This window comes from Oncorhynchus kisutch, linkage group LG20 (genome assembly GCF_002021735.2).
Source record: "Oncorhynchus kisutch isolate 150728-3 linkage group LG20, Okis_V2, whole genome shotgun sequence".
Lineage (NCBI taxonomy): Eukaryota > Metazoa > Chordata > Actinopteri > Salmoniformes > Salmonidae > Oncorhynchus > Oncorhynchus kisutch.
The window spans coordinates 29,558,043-29,574,050 of record NC_034193.2 but is presented as its reverse complement, the minus strand read 5'-3'; the positions used below and the strand labels follow the sequence as shown (position 1 = coordinate 29,574,050).

General features: G+C 43.3%; 1 protein-coding gene across 2 annotated transcripts in view; it reads left to right on the top strand.

Annotated features, from left to right (window-relative positions):
* Nucleotides 1-16,008, top strand: part of LOC109865989 (WD repeat-containing protein 38) — a 40,712-nt gene that overhangs the window by 11,285 nt on the left and 13,419 nt on the right. The window contains exons 2-4 of one of the 2 annotated variants that reach the window (XM_020454513.2): nucleotides 11,161-11,513; nucleotides 12,727-12,811; nucleotides 13,087-13,216. In XM_020454513.2, the coding sequence (XP_020310102.1) occupies nucleotides 11,161-11,513; nucleotides 12,727-12,811; nucleotides 13,087-13,216 (568 nt within the window). The remainder of the gene's footprint in view (nucleotides 1-11,160; nucleotides 11,514-12,726; nucleotides 12,812-13,086; nucleotides 13,217-16,008) is intronic. The other variant, XM_031799766.1, reaches the window with a different exon arrangement.

The window sequence follows — 16,008 nt, the reverse complement described above, 5'->3', positions numbered from 1 at the left end:
AAGTTGATTGAAAGAAAACAGAAAAAAAACCTGCAGAAACTAGGCCCTCCACGGAATGAGTTTTACACCCCTGGTCTAAAGGCTTGATTCTGTTTACCTGGTTTGTTCAGATCAAATGGTCACACCGCACATCACCCACCTTGAATCTGAGCGGAGGAGTTAGCAATTTGAAACTATTTAACCATGAACTTAATTGTTTAAAACCTGGATGTTTTATGTCATTTATGTCATTCCTTGTTTGGGTCTGTTGTCACCTCCTTCTTTGCCCATAGATGGCTATTATCAGCTCATTGTCCTCTACGGTCCCGGGGTAATATCGCTCCTTTCCCCTTTTTTTCGTTTTTATTTTAAGGGAGTATGCGAGCACACTCATTCGGTTCACCTAGCCGAGTTCTGCTAGGCACCAGCCAAACCTATGTATGCGGGCGGTTTAAGTGTTTAATGCTGTTTGTTCACAGGTCCAGCTGCACTGGCAAGGCTGCGGGGCCAGACGGATTACCAGGACGTGTGCTCTGGGCATGTGCTGACCAACTGGCAGGTGTCTTCACTGACATTTTCAACATGTCCCTGATTGAGTCTGTAATACCAACATGTTTCAAGCAGACCACCATAATCCCTGTCCCCAAGAACACAAAGGCAACCTGCCTAAATTTCTACAGACCCGTAGCACTCACGTTCATAGCCATGAAGTTCTTTGAAAGGTTGTTAATGGCTCACATCAACACCATTATCCCAGAAACCTGCAATGCTGAAATGCTGAAAGGTCCCGCGAGAGAGGAGTCCGGCTCAACCCTGAGAAGAACACAGTCGGCGCTACAGAGGTCAGCTACTTCGGACATTTTCTCACAGCGAATGGAATCAAGCCAGACCCACAGAAGATCTCAGACATAAAAGAAATGGAGCCACCAAAGAACCGTGCAGAGCTGAAACAGTGCTTGGCATGGTCAACTACTTAGTCAAGTTTTCACCCAGCCTCTCCGATGCTAATGCACCCATGCGTCAACTGCTAAAGCAGTCCCGTAAGTTTCTCTGGGACAAGCAACACGACATTGCTTTCCAGAGTGTGAAAGACTTGATCACAAGAGAACCAGGACCAATCCTTGCCTACTACGACCCCAACAAAGAGCTTAGACTCCAAGTGGACATGTCAAAGTATGGACTAGATGCAGTGCTACTGCAAGAAGGAAAACCCATCGGCTACGCTTCCAAATCTTTCATAGACTGTGAAATCAACTAAGCTCAAATCGAAAAAGAGCTCTACGCCATTCTGTTCGGATGTAAACGTTTCCATCAGTATGTATATGGACGACAAGTCATTGTGGAATCCGACCACAAGCCCCTTGAGTCAATCATGAGGAAACCACTAGCCGCAGCCCCGCCAAGGCTACAGAGAATGATCCTTCAACTACAAAAATACGACTTCACAATCACTCACCGTCCAGGCAAAGACATCCCTGTCGCAGACACACTCTCCAGGAGGTTTCTTACCTACAAGGACAGCAGCCTCTGTGAAGGCATGGACATGCAAGTGCACACTGTGTACAGCAACTTACCAGTTAGTGACACAAAACTGAAGGGGATCCGAGTAGAAACAGAAAAGGACTCACAACTCACACAGCTGAGGAAAGTCATACAGGATGGATGGCCTGAGGAGAGGAGAAAATGCCCTCAGAGCGTCTCAGAATTCTGGAACCATCGTGATGAACTATCCCAGATCAACGGAATAATTTTCAAAGGAGAGAAAATAATTATTCCTACCAGTCTCAGACTGCTGGACACATGGGCATGGAAAAGTGCAAACAGAGAGCACAGGACATTTTGTTTTGGCCCGGATTGTACAAACAAATAGAGGACATTGTTGGTAAATGCGCCATCTGTCTTGAACGACGCCCCTCAAACACGAAAGAGCCAATGTTACCTCACTGTATCCCAGACCGACCCTGGCAGGTTGTGGCAACAGATCTGTTCACCTCGAACAACGAGGACTACATCGTAACAGTGGACTACTACAGCAGATACTTCGAACTCGACAACCTTAACAGCACCACATCTGCAGCTGTGATACACAAGCTGAAAGCAGCCTTTGCCAGGCATGGCATTGTAGAGACTTTAATATCTGACAATGGGCCCTGTTACAAATCAAATGAGTTTGAATACTTCACAAAAGCATGGGAGTTCACACGTCACCACAAGACCACATTACCCTCAAAGTAATGGCCTTGCTGAAAATTCTGTGCAGATTGCTAAATTACTCATGGACAAAGCAATATCAGACAAGCGAGACCCCTACCTCAGTCTCCTTGAATACCGCAACACTCCAGTTGACACTTCAAATCACCAGCCCAGCTGTTGATGAGCCGCAGACTTCACTCAATCCTTCCCAGCACCAACCAGCAGCTGCAACAACAACAAAAGCGATACTACTACGACAGGTCAGCTAGACCACTGCCACCACTGATCGACAGAGAGTCCGTTACAATCCAGGATCATGGCCTCTGGAAGCCAGCAGTCGTCATCCAGCCAGCTGACACTGAACGTTCATATCACATCCATACCGCAGAAGGAGCGGTGTACCGCCGCAATCGTCGTCACCTACTGAACACAAAAGAACAATACACTGATGAGATTAACTGTTCCCCTGAAAGAGAACGTGATGGACTAAACACACACACAGCACAACATACACCATACTTACCTGCAACACCACAAGAACTGTTGACTGACACAGAAGCATGCTCAGCATCATATTGCACAAGGTCAGGAAGAGAGGTCAAGCCCAGAGCTGCCATAGACATGTGAAATGTCAAAGGGTGTAGGCGGATCGCTGCCCTAAGAGTTCCAGACTGTAAACTTGTTATTGAAAGTTTACTTGAAATGCTTTGGTATTGTAGTTGTTTGAAATGTTAAGATGACATTTCTACAGTGAAAGCTGAGTAGCTTTTTTTCCATTGAAAGCCTATCCACCATACAAAGACTTAGGACCCAGTTCACGATCTCTATGGCTTCTTCTCCATGTGGCCAGTCTTTACGCATTGTTTCAGGCTTTTACTCTGAAAAATGAGTGAGATACAGCACTTTCAATGAGTGGACAGTGGAAATTTCCAGACATGATTTCAGCGCGTGATCGGGAGTGCGCCTTTCTTGTTTCTCTTTTTCTATTGACAAAGCTTTTGTCCGGTTGAAATATTATTGATTATTTATAACAAAAACAACCTGAGGATTGATTTTAAACATCATTTGACATGTTATGTTTCTACAAACTTTTATTGTACTTTAAAAAAACTTTTCGTCTGGATGTTGTGAGTGCGCATTGTGCCTTTGGATTACTGAACTAAACGCACCAACAAAACGGAGGTTTTTGGACATAAAGAGGGACATTATCGAACAAAACGAACATTTATTGTCTAACATGGAGACCTGGGAGTGCCATCTGATGAAGATCATCAAAGGTTAGTGATTAATTTAAATCGCTATTTCTGAATTTTGTGAGCCCTCTCCTTGGCTGGAAAATGGCTTTATGGTTTTCTTTGACTAGGCTCTGACGTAACATAATCGTTTGGTGTGCTTTCGCCGTAAGGCCTTTTTGAAATTGAACACTGTGGTTGGATTTACAAGAAGTTTATCTTTAAAATGGTGTATAATACTTGTATGTTTGAGGAATTTTAATTATGGGATTTCTGTTGTTTTGAATTTGGCGCCCTGCAATTTCACTTGCTGTTGTCGAGGTGGGACGCTACCATCCCACTGGTACCAGAGAGGTTTTAAGACCCAGCCAACCAGGTTTGGGGAGTACCTTACTAATTAATCAGTGACCTTAATTCATCAATCAAGTACAAGGGAGGAGCAAAAAGCCGCAGACACTGTGTCCTCCGTGGAACGAGTTTGACACCTGCTTTAGATTTTAATGTTAATTATCCGTTGTCAAACATGACTGGCGTTTTGGCCTATATTTATGTTCTCATTAAAGTTTGGCTACATTTTCTGGCGCCTCCCTCATGTCAGCATCATTTTGGATATGAGGCTGTAGCCAATATGTATATCACTTACACTTAAAAAAAAAAAATGTATGTACATGAAAAATAGATTTGGAATATTATCTGATCCAATTCTAATCGGAGTAATTGTTTGATATTATCTTTTGTGCTTTTTTAAACCTTTTACTATATTCTTCTTGTCCGACTATTTATTTTAGTTGAGCGGACAAGAGGACAAGCGTAAATGTCGAGTCCTGAACCTCAAACATGAGATGGTCAGAGATGTAGGGTTGTCTGGTTTGCACTGCCTGCGATGTAAAGGTATGCCACTGGTTGAAGGACCGACCACAAGCGCATTGGTGGTTCTTCAGCACAGGGTGGGAACAGTGGAAGAAAAAACACAAGTATTATTGGGCATTGGGGATATCATTACACAGATCAAGACACAGTCTGCCATGTAACAAAGTAACTGAGTCGAGGAAGATTGAGTGTAGTATTGAGAATAGCATGGAGTGTAATTGAGAAGCTCAAGTCGTTATTAGATAGAACATAGAACGTCATGGCCCCGCCCGCCTGTGGGGAAACCTCCTGTGGTTACCTAGGTTACCCCATTGGCTCACAGAAAAAGTCAACTTTTTCAAATGCAATTTTATTATTGTCTGCTTAATTTCGTAAATTACAAAACAACATTTAAGAAAATTACAACATGTCTAAAGATGACTTTTCAACATTGCCTGCTTCCGAGCATTCTCACTGGCTCGATTTGGTCTTATGTAGCAACATTTCAAATTGTGTTTTTTACATTGGATTATAGTAAAGAGCTAGAAAATGGTATATCATACACTGCAGTTTGAGGAACAATGGGAAAGTAATTCTGCTTTAAAAGTTGAAAAACTTGTAAAACCACTTTTGAGAAAATGGCCCTTGAAATTTTCGGTACACCTACTGGAGAGCTCATTCTTTGTCTAGACCCATTCAGCATTGTTCATATTCATTGTTAGCACCACCCATCTCTTTAAGGATTTACATGTGAGGCCATGTGCTAAACTGAGTGAGTACTTTATATTACTAAACCAGTTTTCAAGACTAAAGGCTGGTTTATACTACGTCTATCGACAGGTCTATACAGTTGTCACAGTGACATCATGAACATTCTATTGTCGCAGACATCAAACTTGCCGTTTTGTCGTTATGAAAAAGTATAAACACAAAAATGACAGGCTGCATGACATCAACAGCGTGATCCAAAATAGCATAACTGGTGTATTTTAACCGGAACATTAAGCTAGCCAAGACCAACACAACAAACAAACAGACTATACAGCTACAACTAGTGAGTGGAATTACAAACCGACTATACTAAACAAATTAAATGTCTTACATGTGCCTACTTGGACACCTGGTCCATACTAGGCCGAAACATAGAAATCCCCAAATCATAGAAAAACAAACATAGACTGCCCACCCCAACTCACGCCCTGACCATACTAAAATAATGACAAAACAAAGGAAATAAAGGTCAGAACGTGACAGTACCCCCCCCCCCCCCCCCAAAGGTGCGGACTCCGGCCGCAAAACCTTAACCTATAGGGGAGGGTCTGGGTGGGCGTCTGTCCGCGGTGGCGGCTCTGGAGCGGGACGCGGACCCCACGTCACCATTGTCTTAGTCCGCCTTATTGTCCACCTCCGTGGCTTTCTAACCATGGCAACCCTTCTCAATGACCCCACTGGACAGAGGGGCAGCTCGGGACAGAGGGGCGGAAGCTCGGGACAGAGGGGCGGAAGCTCGGGACAGAGGGGCGGCAGCTCGGGACAGAGGGGCGGAAGCTCTGGCGCCTCAGGGCTGAGGGGCTCTGGCGCCTCAGACTCCGGCAGCGCCGGACAGGCGGGAGACTCCGGGTTGAACCGGGCTGTGGGTAAGCACGGGAGAACTAGTGCTTACTACGCGCACCTCTCCCTTAGGCTCCACTCCCACATGTGCCCGGCACGAGGGTAGCGCAGGCATAGGACGCACTGCACCCTCCCAGCGCCCCGGAGACACAGCACGCAGAGCCGGCGCAGGATACCCTGGCCCGAAACGGCGTACCGGCGACCAGACACGCTGAGCAGGCACCATACGCCCTGGCTCGATGCCCGCACTCGCATGACACTCTCTGGGGGCTGCCCTATAGCGCACCGGGCTATGGGCACGTACTTGCGACACCGTGCGCTTTACCGCATAACACGGTGCCTGACCAGTAACGCGCTGCTTATAATAAGCACGAGGAGTGAGCTCAGGTCTGCTACCTGGCTTAGCCCCCCGTCTGTCCCCCCCCCCAAAAAAAATTGGGGGGCTGCCTCTCGTACCTGTCGCGCTGCCGTGCTGGCTTCGCCAACCTCATTCTCCTGTAACCTTCCTCGCACTGCTCCATCGAATCCCAGGCGGGCTCTGGCACTCTCACTGGGTCGACCGCCCACCTGTCTATCTCCTCCCAAGTTGTGTAGTCCTGTGATGCTGGCCGCTGTTGTTGCTGCTGCTGCTGCTGTCGTCGCTGTCTTTTACCACGCCGCTTGGTCCTTGGTTGGTGGGTGATTCTGTCACGGTCGTCCTCCTCTTCATCTGAAGAGGAGAGGCGAGATAGATCGGAGGACCAAAATGCGGCGTGGTATGTGTTCATCATTAATTTTAATAAAGAAAACACTTAACACTGAAACCCTATACAAAAACAATAAACGAAATAACAACCATGAAGCTAATGCGAACTGCGCTGAAACAAGCAATCAACATAGACAATCACCCACAAACAAACAGTGCAACCCAGGCTACCTAAGTATGATTCTCAATCAGAGACAACTAATGCCTCTGATTGAGAACCATACTAGGCCGAAACATAGAAATCCCCAAATCATAGAAAAACAAGCATAGACTGCCCACCCCAACTCACGCCCTGACCATACTAAAATAATGACAAAACAAAGGAAATAAAGGTCAGAACGTGACACCCACACCGAAAAGCCTGAAGCCCTGAAGCCTCATTGTCTTCTTCCAAACTATGTTTTCCTGCAATGAAATTGGGGGTTGAGGAGAGATATTAAAATATATGATTATTTTCTATTAGTTTACAATTCTAGACTTGGCGAACGGGAACAATATCAAATGAGGAAGATGGCATTTTCTCGCACTTGACTTGCAGGCCTGCTCCTGCTAATTGTAAAAAATGTAGGCTTATAAACTAGTCCACTAGTTTAGCTCTTTTCTCTGGAATGGCTCGCATAGTTTTCCATGGTCCTGAAAACATGTATTTTTGTGCTCAGTTTTATTAGCCTCAATCTTGTCTTTACTAATTTAGTTTCAACACCCCTCTCACACACAAAAACCCATTATAATTATGCACTAGCCTACGAAGAAATGCACGCTGTTCACAACAAGCTTTTTTGCTAACAGACATGAGTTAAATTAACTTAAGGTCTCTGCATGCATCCCAGCTGAAACAGTTTTGAACAGTATGTTTACATATTATGACAACGTTTTGTGAAAATTTTGTTCGTTTTGGTTTTCGGCAAGGGTTTTTTCGGGTTGTTTGTGCACACCATATTTTTTATAGAGGCAAGTTGGAGTAGGCAGCCGAACTCTACGCCAGTCAACAGTAGCGATTCTTCTTCGGTGATAGTTAACGGCAGTTGGCATCCAATATGTTGCATTACCGCCCCCAACTGAATTATAGTATAAATCCATTACACTTTATTATACAAAATGGGACAGGGGAACTCCCCCAAAAATATATAAAATAATGATATACAGTACCAGTCAAAAGTCTGGACACAGTGTGGACTCATTCAAGGCATTTTCTTTATTTGTACTATTTCTACATTGCAGAATCATAGCGAAGACATCAAAACTATGAAATAACACATACGTAATCATGTAGTAACCAAAAAAAGTGTTAAACAGATCAAAATATATTTTATATTTGAGATTCGTCAAAGTAACCACCCTTTGCATTGAAGACAGCTTTGCACACTCTTGGCATTCTCTCAACCAGCTTCATGAGGTAGTCACCTAGAATGCATTTCAATTAACAGGTGTGCTTTGTTAAAAGTACATTTGTGGAATTTCTTTCCTTCTTAAGCCAATCAGTTGTGTTGTGACAAGGAAGGGGGGGTATACAGAAGATTGCCCTATTTGGTAAAAGACCAAGTCCATATTATGACAAGAACAGCTCAAATAAGCAAAGAGAAACGACAGTCCATCATTACTTTAAGACATGAAGGTCAGTCAATCTGGAATATTTCAAGATCTTAGAAAGTTTCTTCAAATGCAGTCGCAAAAACCATCAAGCGTTATGATGACACTGGCTCTTATGAGGACCGCCACAGGAATGGACCCAGAGTTACCTCTGCTGCAGAGGATAAGTTCATTAGAGTTACCAGCCTTAGAAATTGCAGCCCAAATAAATGCTTCACCCTCATTAAAGTAACAGACACATCTCAACATCAACTGTTCTGAGGAGACAGCGTGAATCAGGCCTTCATGGTCGAATTGCTGCAAAGAAACCACTAGTAAAGAGTACCAATAAGGAGAAGAGACTTGTTTGGGGCAAAAAACACAAGCAATGGACATTAGACCGATGCACCTCTGTCCTTTGGTCTGATGAGTCCAAATTAGAGATTTTTGGTTCCAAACGCTGTGTCTTTGTGAGATGCAGACGCAGGAGGATCTCCGCATGTGTGGTTCCCATTGTGAAGCATGAAGGAGGAGGTGTGATGATGTGGAGGTACTTTTCTGGTGAACACTGTCAGTGATTTATTTACAATTCAAGGCACACGTAACCAGCATGGCTACCAAAGCATTCTGCAGCAATATGCCATCCCATCTGGTTTGCGCTTAGTGGGACTATCATTTGTTGTTCAACCATTTCAATTTGACAATGACCCAATGGAGCTCCATGCTGTGTAAAGGTTATTTGACCAAGAAGGAGAGTGATGGAGTGCTGCATCAGATGACCTGGCCTCAGTTGGACACAGAGTGAAGGAATGGCAGCCAACAAGTGCTCAGCTTTTGTGGGAACACCTTCAAGACTGTTGAAAAAGCATTCCAGGTAAAGTTGGTTGAGAGAATGCCAAGAGTGTGCAAAGCTGTCATCAAGGCAAAGGGTGGCTTCCTTCATGACCTGGCCTCTGTAGATTGGTATAGAATCTGCTTGATCCCCTCTGTCAAAGAAGCTTGGACCTTCTTTTTTGATATTTTCAGTGGTTTTGTTAACAAACCCAGCCCCCAAAAGAAAATGAGAATTAAAAACAGCCCCTGGTATGGCCTTGATCTGGCAGAGTTACTCCACCTCAAGAATTCCATTTGGCAAAATGCTCTAACCTCAAGAAGTTCTGGAAAACGGAGAACAAACTCCCCTCCTCACAGCTGCCCGTGTCCCTTAATGTTGATAATGTGGTTGTTACTGACAAGGAGCACATGGCTGAGCTCTTTAATCAACACTTTATTAAGTCAGCATTCATATTTGACTCAGCCATGCCTCCTTGCCTGTCCAACATTTCCTCATCTCCCACCCCTTCTAATGCGACTAGCCCCGATGCGCCTCCCTTTTTTCCCATTTTGCGCCTCCCTTTTTCCCGACGACAAAACAGTGGTAGACCTGATCACCGACAGCAATGAGACAGCCTATAGGAAGGAGGTCAGAGACATGGCAGTGTGGTGCCAGGGTAACAATTTATCCCTCAACATGATCAAGACAAAGGAGATGATCGTGGACCACAGGAAAAGGAGGGCCGAGTATGCCCCCATTCTCATCGACAAGGCTGTAGTGGAGCAGGTTGAGCGCTTCAAGTTCCTTGGTGTCCACATCACCAACAAACTATCATGGTCCAAACACACCAAGACAGTTGTGAAGAGGGCACAACAAAACCTATTCCCCCTCAGGAGACTGAAAAGATTTGGTATGGGTCCCCAGATCCTCAAAAAGTTATACAGCTGCACCATCGAGAGCCTCCTGGTTGCATCACCACCTGGTATGGCAACTGCTCGGCCTCCGACCACAAGACACTACAGATGGTAGTGCGTACAGCCAAGTACATCATTGTGGCCAAGCTTCCTGCCATCCAGGACCTCTATACTGGGCAGTGTCAGGAAGGAAGGCCCTAAAAATGGTCAAAAACTCCAGCCACCCTAGTCATAGACTCTCTGCTACCGCACGGCAAGTGGTATCGGAGGGCAGTCTAGGTACAAAAGGCTTCTTAACAGCTTCTACTTCCAAGCCATTGAACCCCCCCCCCCCCCTCCCATTTTTACTCTGCTGATACTTTCTGTTTATTATCTATACATAGTCACTTTATCTCTACCTACATGTACATATTACCTCAATTACCTCGACTAACCTGTGCCCCCACACATTGACTCTGTACCGGTACCCCCTGTATATAGAGTCGTTACTGTTATTGTATTGTTGCTCTTGAATTTTTATTTATTTATTTTTTATGATTTTTTACTTCAGTTTATTTTTTAAATACTTTCTTAATACTTATTCATCTTAAAACGGCATTGTTGGTTAAGGGCTTGTAAGTAAGTATTTCACTGTAAGGTCTACACCTGTTGTGTTCGGCGCATGTGACAACTATAATTTATTTTAATCTACTCACTTTCGCTCGCCGATTCATGGACTGTCTATATCCGGGTTGCATCCAGTTTCCACACCCAACTTCACACACACATTAGCACTCAGTGCCCACAGGGTGCAGCGTGAGCTGCAACAACATCATCACGGGGCGGCAGGGTAGCCTAGTGGTTAGAGCGTTGGACTAGTAACCTGAAGGTTGCAAGTTCAAACCCCCGAGCTCACAAGGTACAAATCTGTCATTCTGTACTTGAACAGGCAGTTAACCCACTGTTCCTAGGCTGTCATTGAAAATAAGAATTTGTTCTTAACTGACTTGCCTAGTCAAATAAAGGTAAAATATTTAAAAAATCACATCATCCAAAAACATGGCAGACATTAGATGAATATAAAATGTTCATATCTTTGACTGTGTGTGATGTTTGCACAAAGTGATAACCAAAGTGTCTTATTACGAAAAGCTTGAAATCTAACTTCTCTATGTTCAATACCGGGACCCTGGCCCCTTGCTCGCTCATCGCAATGGTGTGTTCGAGCAGTAAGGATAGCGAAGCTGACTGTAGATCTCATGTTCTCCTATCCAGATGTCTAACAATGCCACTGCAGCCTCCAGGAGAGGAGTCTTTCAAGCTCATGGTGATGGTGAAGAAGAGTCTAAACAACCCAGTCATAGCTATATGCTGAGTGACTTTGACTCAGACCCCAGCACAGACCCTGGATCTGAGACTGACCCTGACAGTGAAGAAGCAGAGAGTGAAGCAGAGTTAGACAGAGCACCAGACACACATAAAGAGAGTGCCACAACTGGTCTAGATCTCACTGAATTGAGAGATGTAGGTAAAGGCCCACAGACCAATGTCTATAAAGAAGAGGCATACATAAGTACTACACACACCCAGCCTAAAACCAAAGGAGAGCTCCACATTCACTCTGTGTTGTAAGTAGATTAAGCCTTGTGTGTCTGTGTGTGTGTGTGCAGAGATACCCATCCAAACAAATTATTAAAGTAAACTACAAAGTACTGTTGCTAAAAATGTGTTTGTATTTTAAAACACAGAAAATACAAAATTCGATTTTACTTTTGTACCTAATTCACTCCATTGTCCTTGCTCTGGAAGTGCTTTCTTTCAAGCTCCTCCACCAACACCTCTCGTGGCCTCACACGATAGTGCCATAAGACTTCTGATACCAATGCATTACATTTGGGATTGTAGGGCCCAATAAATTGTGAACAGCTCATTTTAGAGACGTTTTTCAGTATTTTGAAGATTTTCTGAAGTATCTTGTTACAAATTACATGGTGATTTTTTTCAGGTCTTTCATATACAGTGCATTCAGAATGTATTCAGACCCCTTGACTTAATCCACATTGTGTTAGGTTACAGCCTTATTCTAAAATGGATTAAATACAAAAAAATGAACGGAGCAAGGTACAGAGAGATCCTTCATGAAAATTTGCTCCAGAGCGCTCAGGACCTTCAACCTGGGCGAAGGTTCACCTTCCAACACTACAACAACCCTAAGCACACAGCCAAGACAATGCAGGAGTGGCTTTGGGACAAGTTTGAATGTCCTTGAGTGGCCCAGACAGAGCCCGTACTTGAACCCAATCGAACATCTCTGGAGAGACCTTAAAATAGCTGTGCAGCGACGCTCCTCATCCAACCTGACAGAGCTTGAGATGATCTGCAGAGAAGAATGGGAGAAACTCCCCAAATACAAGTGTGCCAAACTTTAGCGTCGTACCCAAGAAGACTCAAGGCTGTAATCGCTGCCAAAGGGACTTCAACAATGTAATGAGTAAAGGGTCTGAATACTTATGTAAATGTGATGTTTAAGTTTTTATTTTGAATGCATTTGCAAAAAATACTAAAAACCTGTTTTTGCTTTGTCATTATGGAGTATTGTGTGTAGATTGATGAGGGGAGAAAACTATTGAATCCATTTTAGAATAAGGCTGTAATGTGACAAAATGTGGAAAAAGTAAAGTGCTCTGAATACTTTCCGAATGCACTGTACAAATGACAAAATACTCTGTGTGTAAGTGTGTGTGTGTCTGCATCTAAAATTTCACAATATGCACTGACAGTTGACAAATATCCAGAGGTGTGAAGGCCTTCTCCACCTCCATCTCTCTGTCTATGTCTCAGGGAGTGTGGGAGTGAGGTGATGACGTGCCAGTTCAACAATGAAGGGACTCTGTTGGCTGTTGGTCTGAGTGACGGAGCCATCAAGGTATTGGACTTGAACACCTTTTCTGGATTTATGTTCATTAAGGCACACTGTAGCAAAACGTTTTGCACCAGACAATGAAAACAAATGTTTCTTATTGGACAAGTGCAGATAGTATCTCCCCACAATATAATTTTCCTTTTCCTTCCTAATGAACACAACCCCGTTGATATGTGGCCGACCAATTGACGTGTAGGAGAATGATAAATTATAGATCCGTCCTTATAGATCTGTCCTTGGGACGTCTGAATTCATTTAACTACATCTGTCTTTTTCAGCTCTACAGTATGGACAATGGGAATTTTTTACAGACACTAAGGGACAGCAGCAGCATTCTGTCCTCTCTACCAGTTACTGCACTACGATTCACTCTGAGCTCCCAGTCACGTTGTCTCCTGCTGGCTACCTGTGAGTAATACATCTTACTCCCATAGAAATAGAATGACTAGAATGGACATTCAAATTCAAGTCAATGGGTGGACCTGGCTATGAGTGACACATGTTAGCCCTCTCTGAGGGCCCCTCTCCTGAACAAACATAACTTGTCCTAAAGGGTCACACACTCATAGAAATAGAATGACTAAAATGGGAGAAGCCCCTCAGACCAAGGCAATTAAGTGTGCTCAATGGTACAATCAATATGTCTGCCATTGTAGACCTGTATTTTCTAATAAGTTGACTTGGCAGGAGAGAGAGACGATTTTAGGCCATGGTGTGGTTTAAGTAATAAACATCTTAGATGCAAGGGCATGGTACTAAATCATGTTTCTTCAATCTCAAGTTAGACATTCTCAATGATGTATACATGCATCATTACAAACGTTGATTGATATGAAGCTGATACAACTTTCAGTTAAACAATGAGAACGATGAGAGTTCTGCTACTTTGTCATGTTTCTGGTACAGTGATGTTCCGCATTTTGAGCCAGTAGAAGATTCAACTGTCACGAGTTTCTAGGGCCTCTGACAATTCTGCATCCTGTATGATTTGAGGCACATGGTGATGGAAAACACTTGTTTACTTCAGACTTTTTAAAGTTATGTGTAAGCAATTAAGCAGGTTACTCGTGTTATGATTGTATTCAAAGATATGTGAGGATATGACATCCGGAACGTCTTGGCATCCAGCTTTCCTCCTCCACAATGCAGCAGTGTTGGGGAAGCTACTCTGAAGATATAGTTTACCAAGCTACCAATTACTTCACACTAGAAGAAATTAAGCTACCCTAAAGCTACCCTTAAGAAAAATATAGTATACTTACTAAAGTTACTTAGAAAAAGTAGTTCACTACATCCAAACTACTTTGTGAAAAATTATCATATGTAAATCTGAAATGTCATAAACTACAAATTGCAAGAACAGATCCCTTTGGGGTCATACTCTATGTTTAGATTATGTGTAATTTAGCCTATTAAACACACAAAAAAATTCAAATTAGGAAGGTCTGATCCCAAAAAAGAAATTAAATGATTGTCAAGATTTTATTTTTTACAAAAAGAGTAATGTGTAGTTCCAGTACTTAGCTACACTGCTACATGGCAAAAAAAAGTCATTAACTACTGAAAACACTACTTAGATTTGAATTTACACTGAACAGAAATATGAACGCAACATGTGAAATCTTGGTCCCATTTTTCATGAGCTGAAATAAAAGATTCCAGAAATGTTCCATACGCACCAAATGTTTGGCACAAATTTGTTTAGAACCCTTGTTAGTGAGCATTTCTCCTTTGCCAAGATTATCCATCCACCTGACAGTGTGGCATATCGAGAAGCTGATTAAACAGCATGTTTAATAGCATGTCCATATAAATGCACCTGCACTGTGATAGTCTCAGAGGTCCGTTAAAAGCACAGAGAGCATCATGAAGAACAAGGAACACACCAGGCAGGTCCGAGATACTGTTGTGAAGAAGTTTAAAGCCGGATTTGGATACAAAAAGATTTCCCAAGCTTTAAACATCCCAAGGAGCACTGTGCAAGCGATAATATTGAAATGGAAGGAGTATCAGACCACTGCAAATCTACCAAGACCTGGCCGTCCCTCTAAACTTTCAGCTCATACAAAGAGAAGACTGATCAGAGATGCAGCCAAGAGGCCCATGATCACTCTGGATGAACTGCAGAGATCTACAGCTGAGGTGGGACACTCTGTCCATAGGACAACAATCAGTCGTATATTGCACAAATCTGGCCTTTATGGAAGAGTGGCAAGAAGAAAGCCATTTCTTAAAGATATCCATAAAAAGTGTCGTTTAAAGTTTGCTACAAGCCACCTGGGAGACACACCAAACATGTGGAAGAAGGTGCTCTGGTCAGATGAAACCAAAATTGAACTTTTTGGCAACAACGCAAAACTTTATGTTTGGCGTAAAAGCAACACGGCGTAAAAGCAACACAGCTCCTCGCCCTGAACACACCATCCCCACTGTCAAACATGGTGGTGGCAGCATCATGGTTTGGGCCTGCTTTTCTTCAGCAGGGACAGGGAAGATGGTTAAAATTGATGGGAAGATGGATGGAGCCAAATACAGGACCATTCTGGAAGAAAACCTGATGGAGTCTGCAAAAGACCTGAGACTGGGACGGAGATTTGTCTTCCAACAAGACAATGATCCAAAACATAAAGCAAAATCTACAATGGAATGGTTCAAAAATAAACATATCCAGGTGTTAGAATGGCCAAGTCAAAGTCCAGACCTGAATCCAATCGAGAATCTGTGGAAAGAACTGAAAACTGCTGTTCACAAATGCTCTCCATCCAACCTCAGAGCTCAAGCTGTTTTGCAAGGAGGAATGGGAAAAAATTTCAGTCTCTCGATGTGCAAAACTGATAGAGACATACCCCAAGCGACTTACAGCTGTAATCGCAGCAAAAGGTGGCGCTACAAATTATTAACTTAAGGGGGCTGAACAATTTTGCACGCCCAATTTTCCAGTTTTTGATTTGTTAAAAAAGTTTGAAATATCCAATAAATGTCGTTCCACTTCATGATTGTGTCCCACTTGTTGTTGATTCTTCACAAAAAAATAGAGTTTTATATCTTTATGTTTGAAGCCTGAAATGTGGCAAAAGGTCGCAAAGTTCAAGGGGGCCGAATACTTTCGCAAGGCACTGTATATATATCTTTTTTATAGTTCAACTACCACCAAGCTACTGCAAAATGTAGCTTACCTTTTAGTCATTTAGCAGATGGTC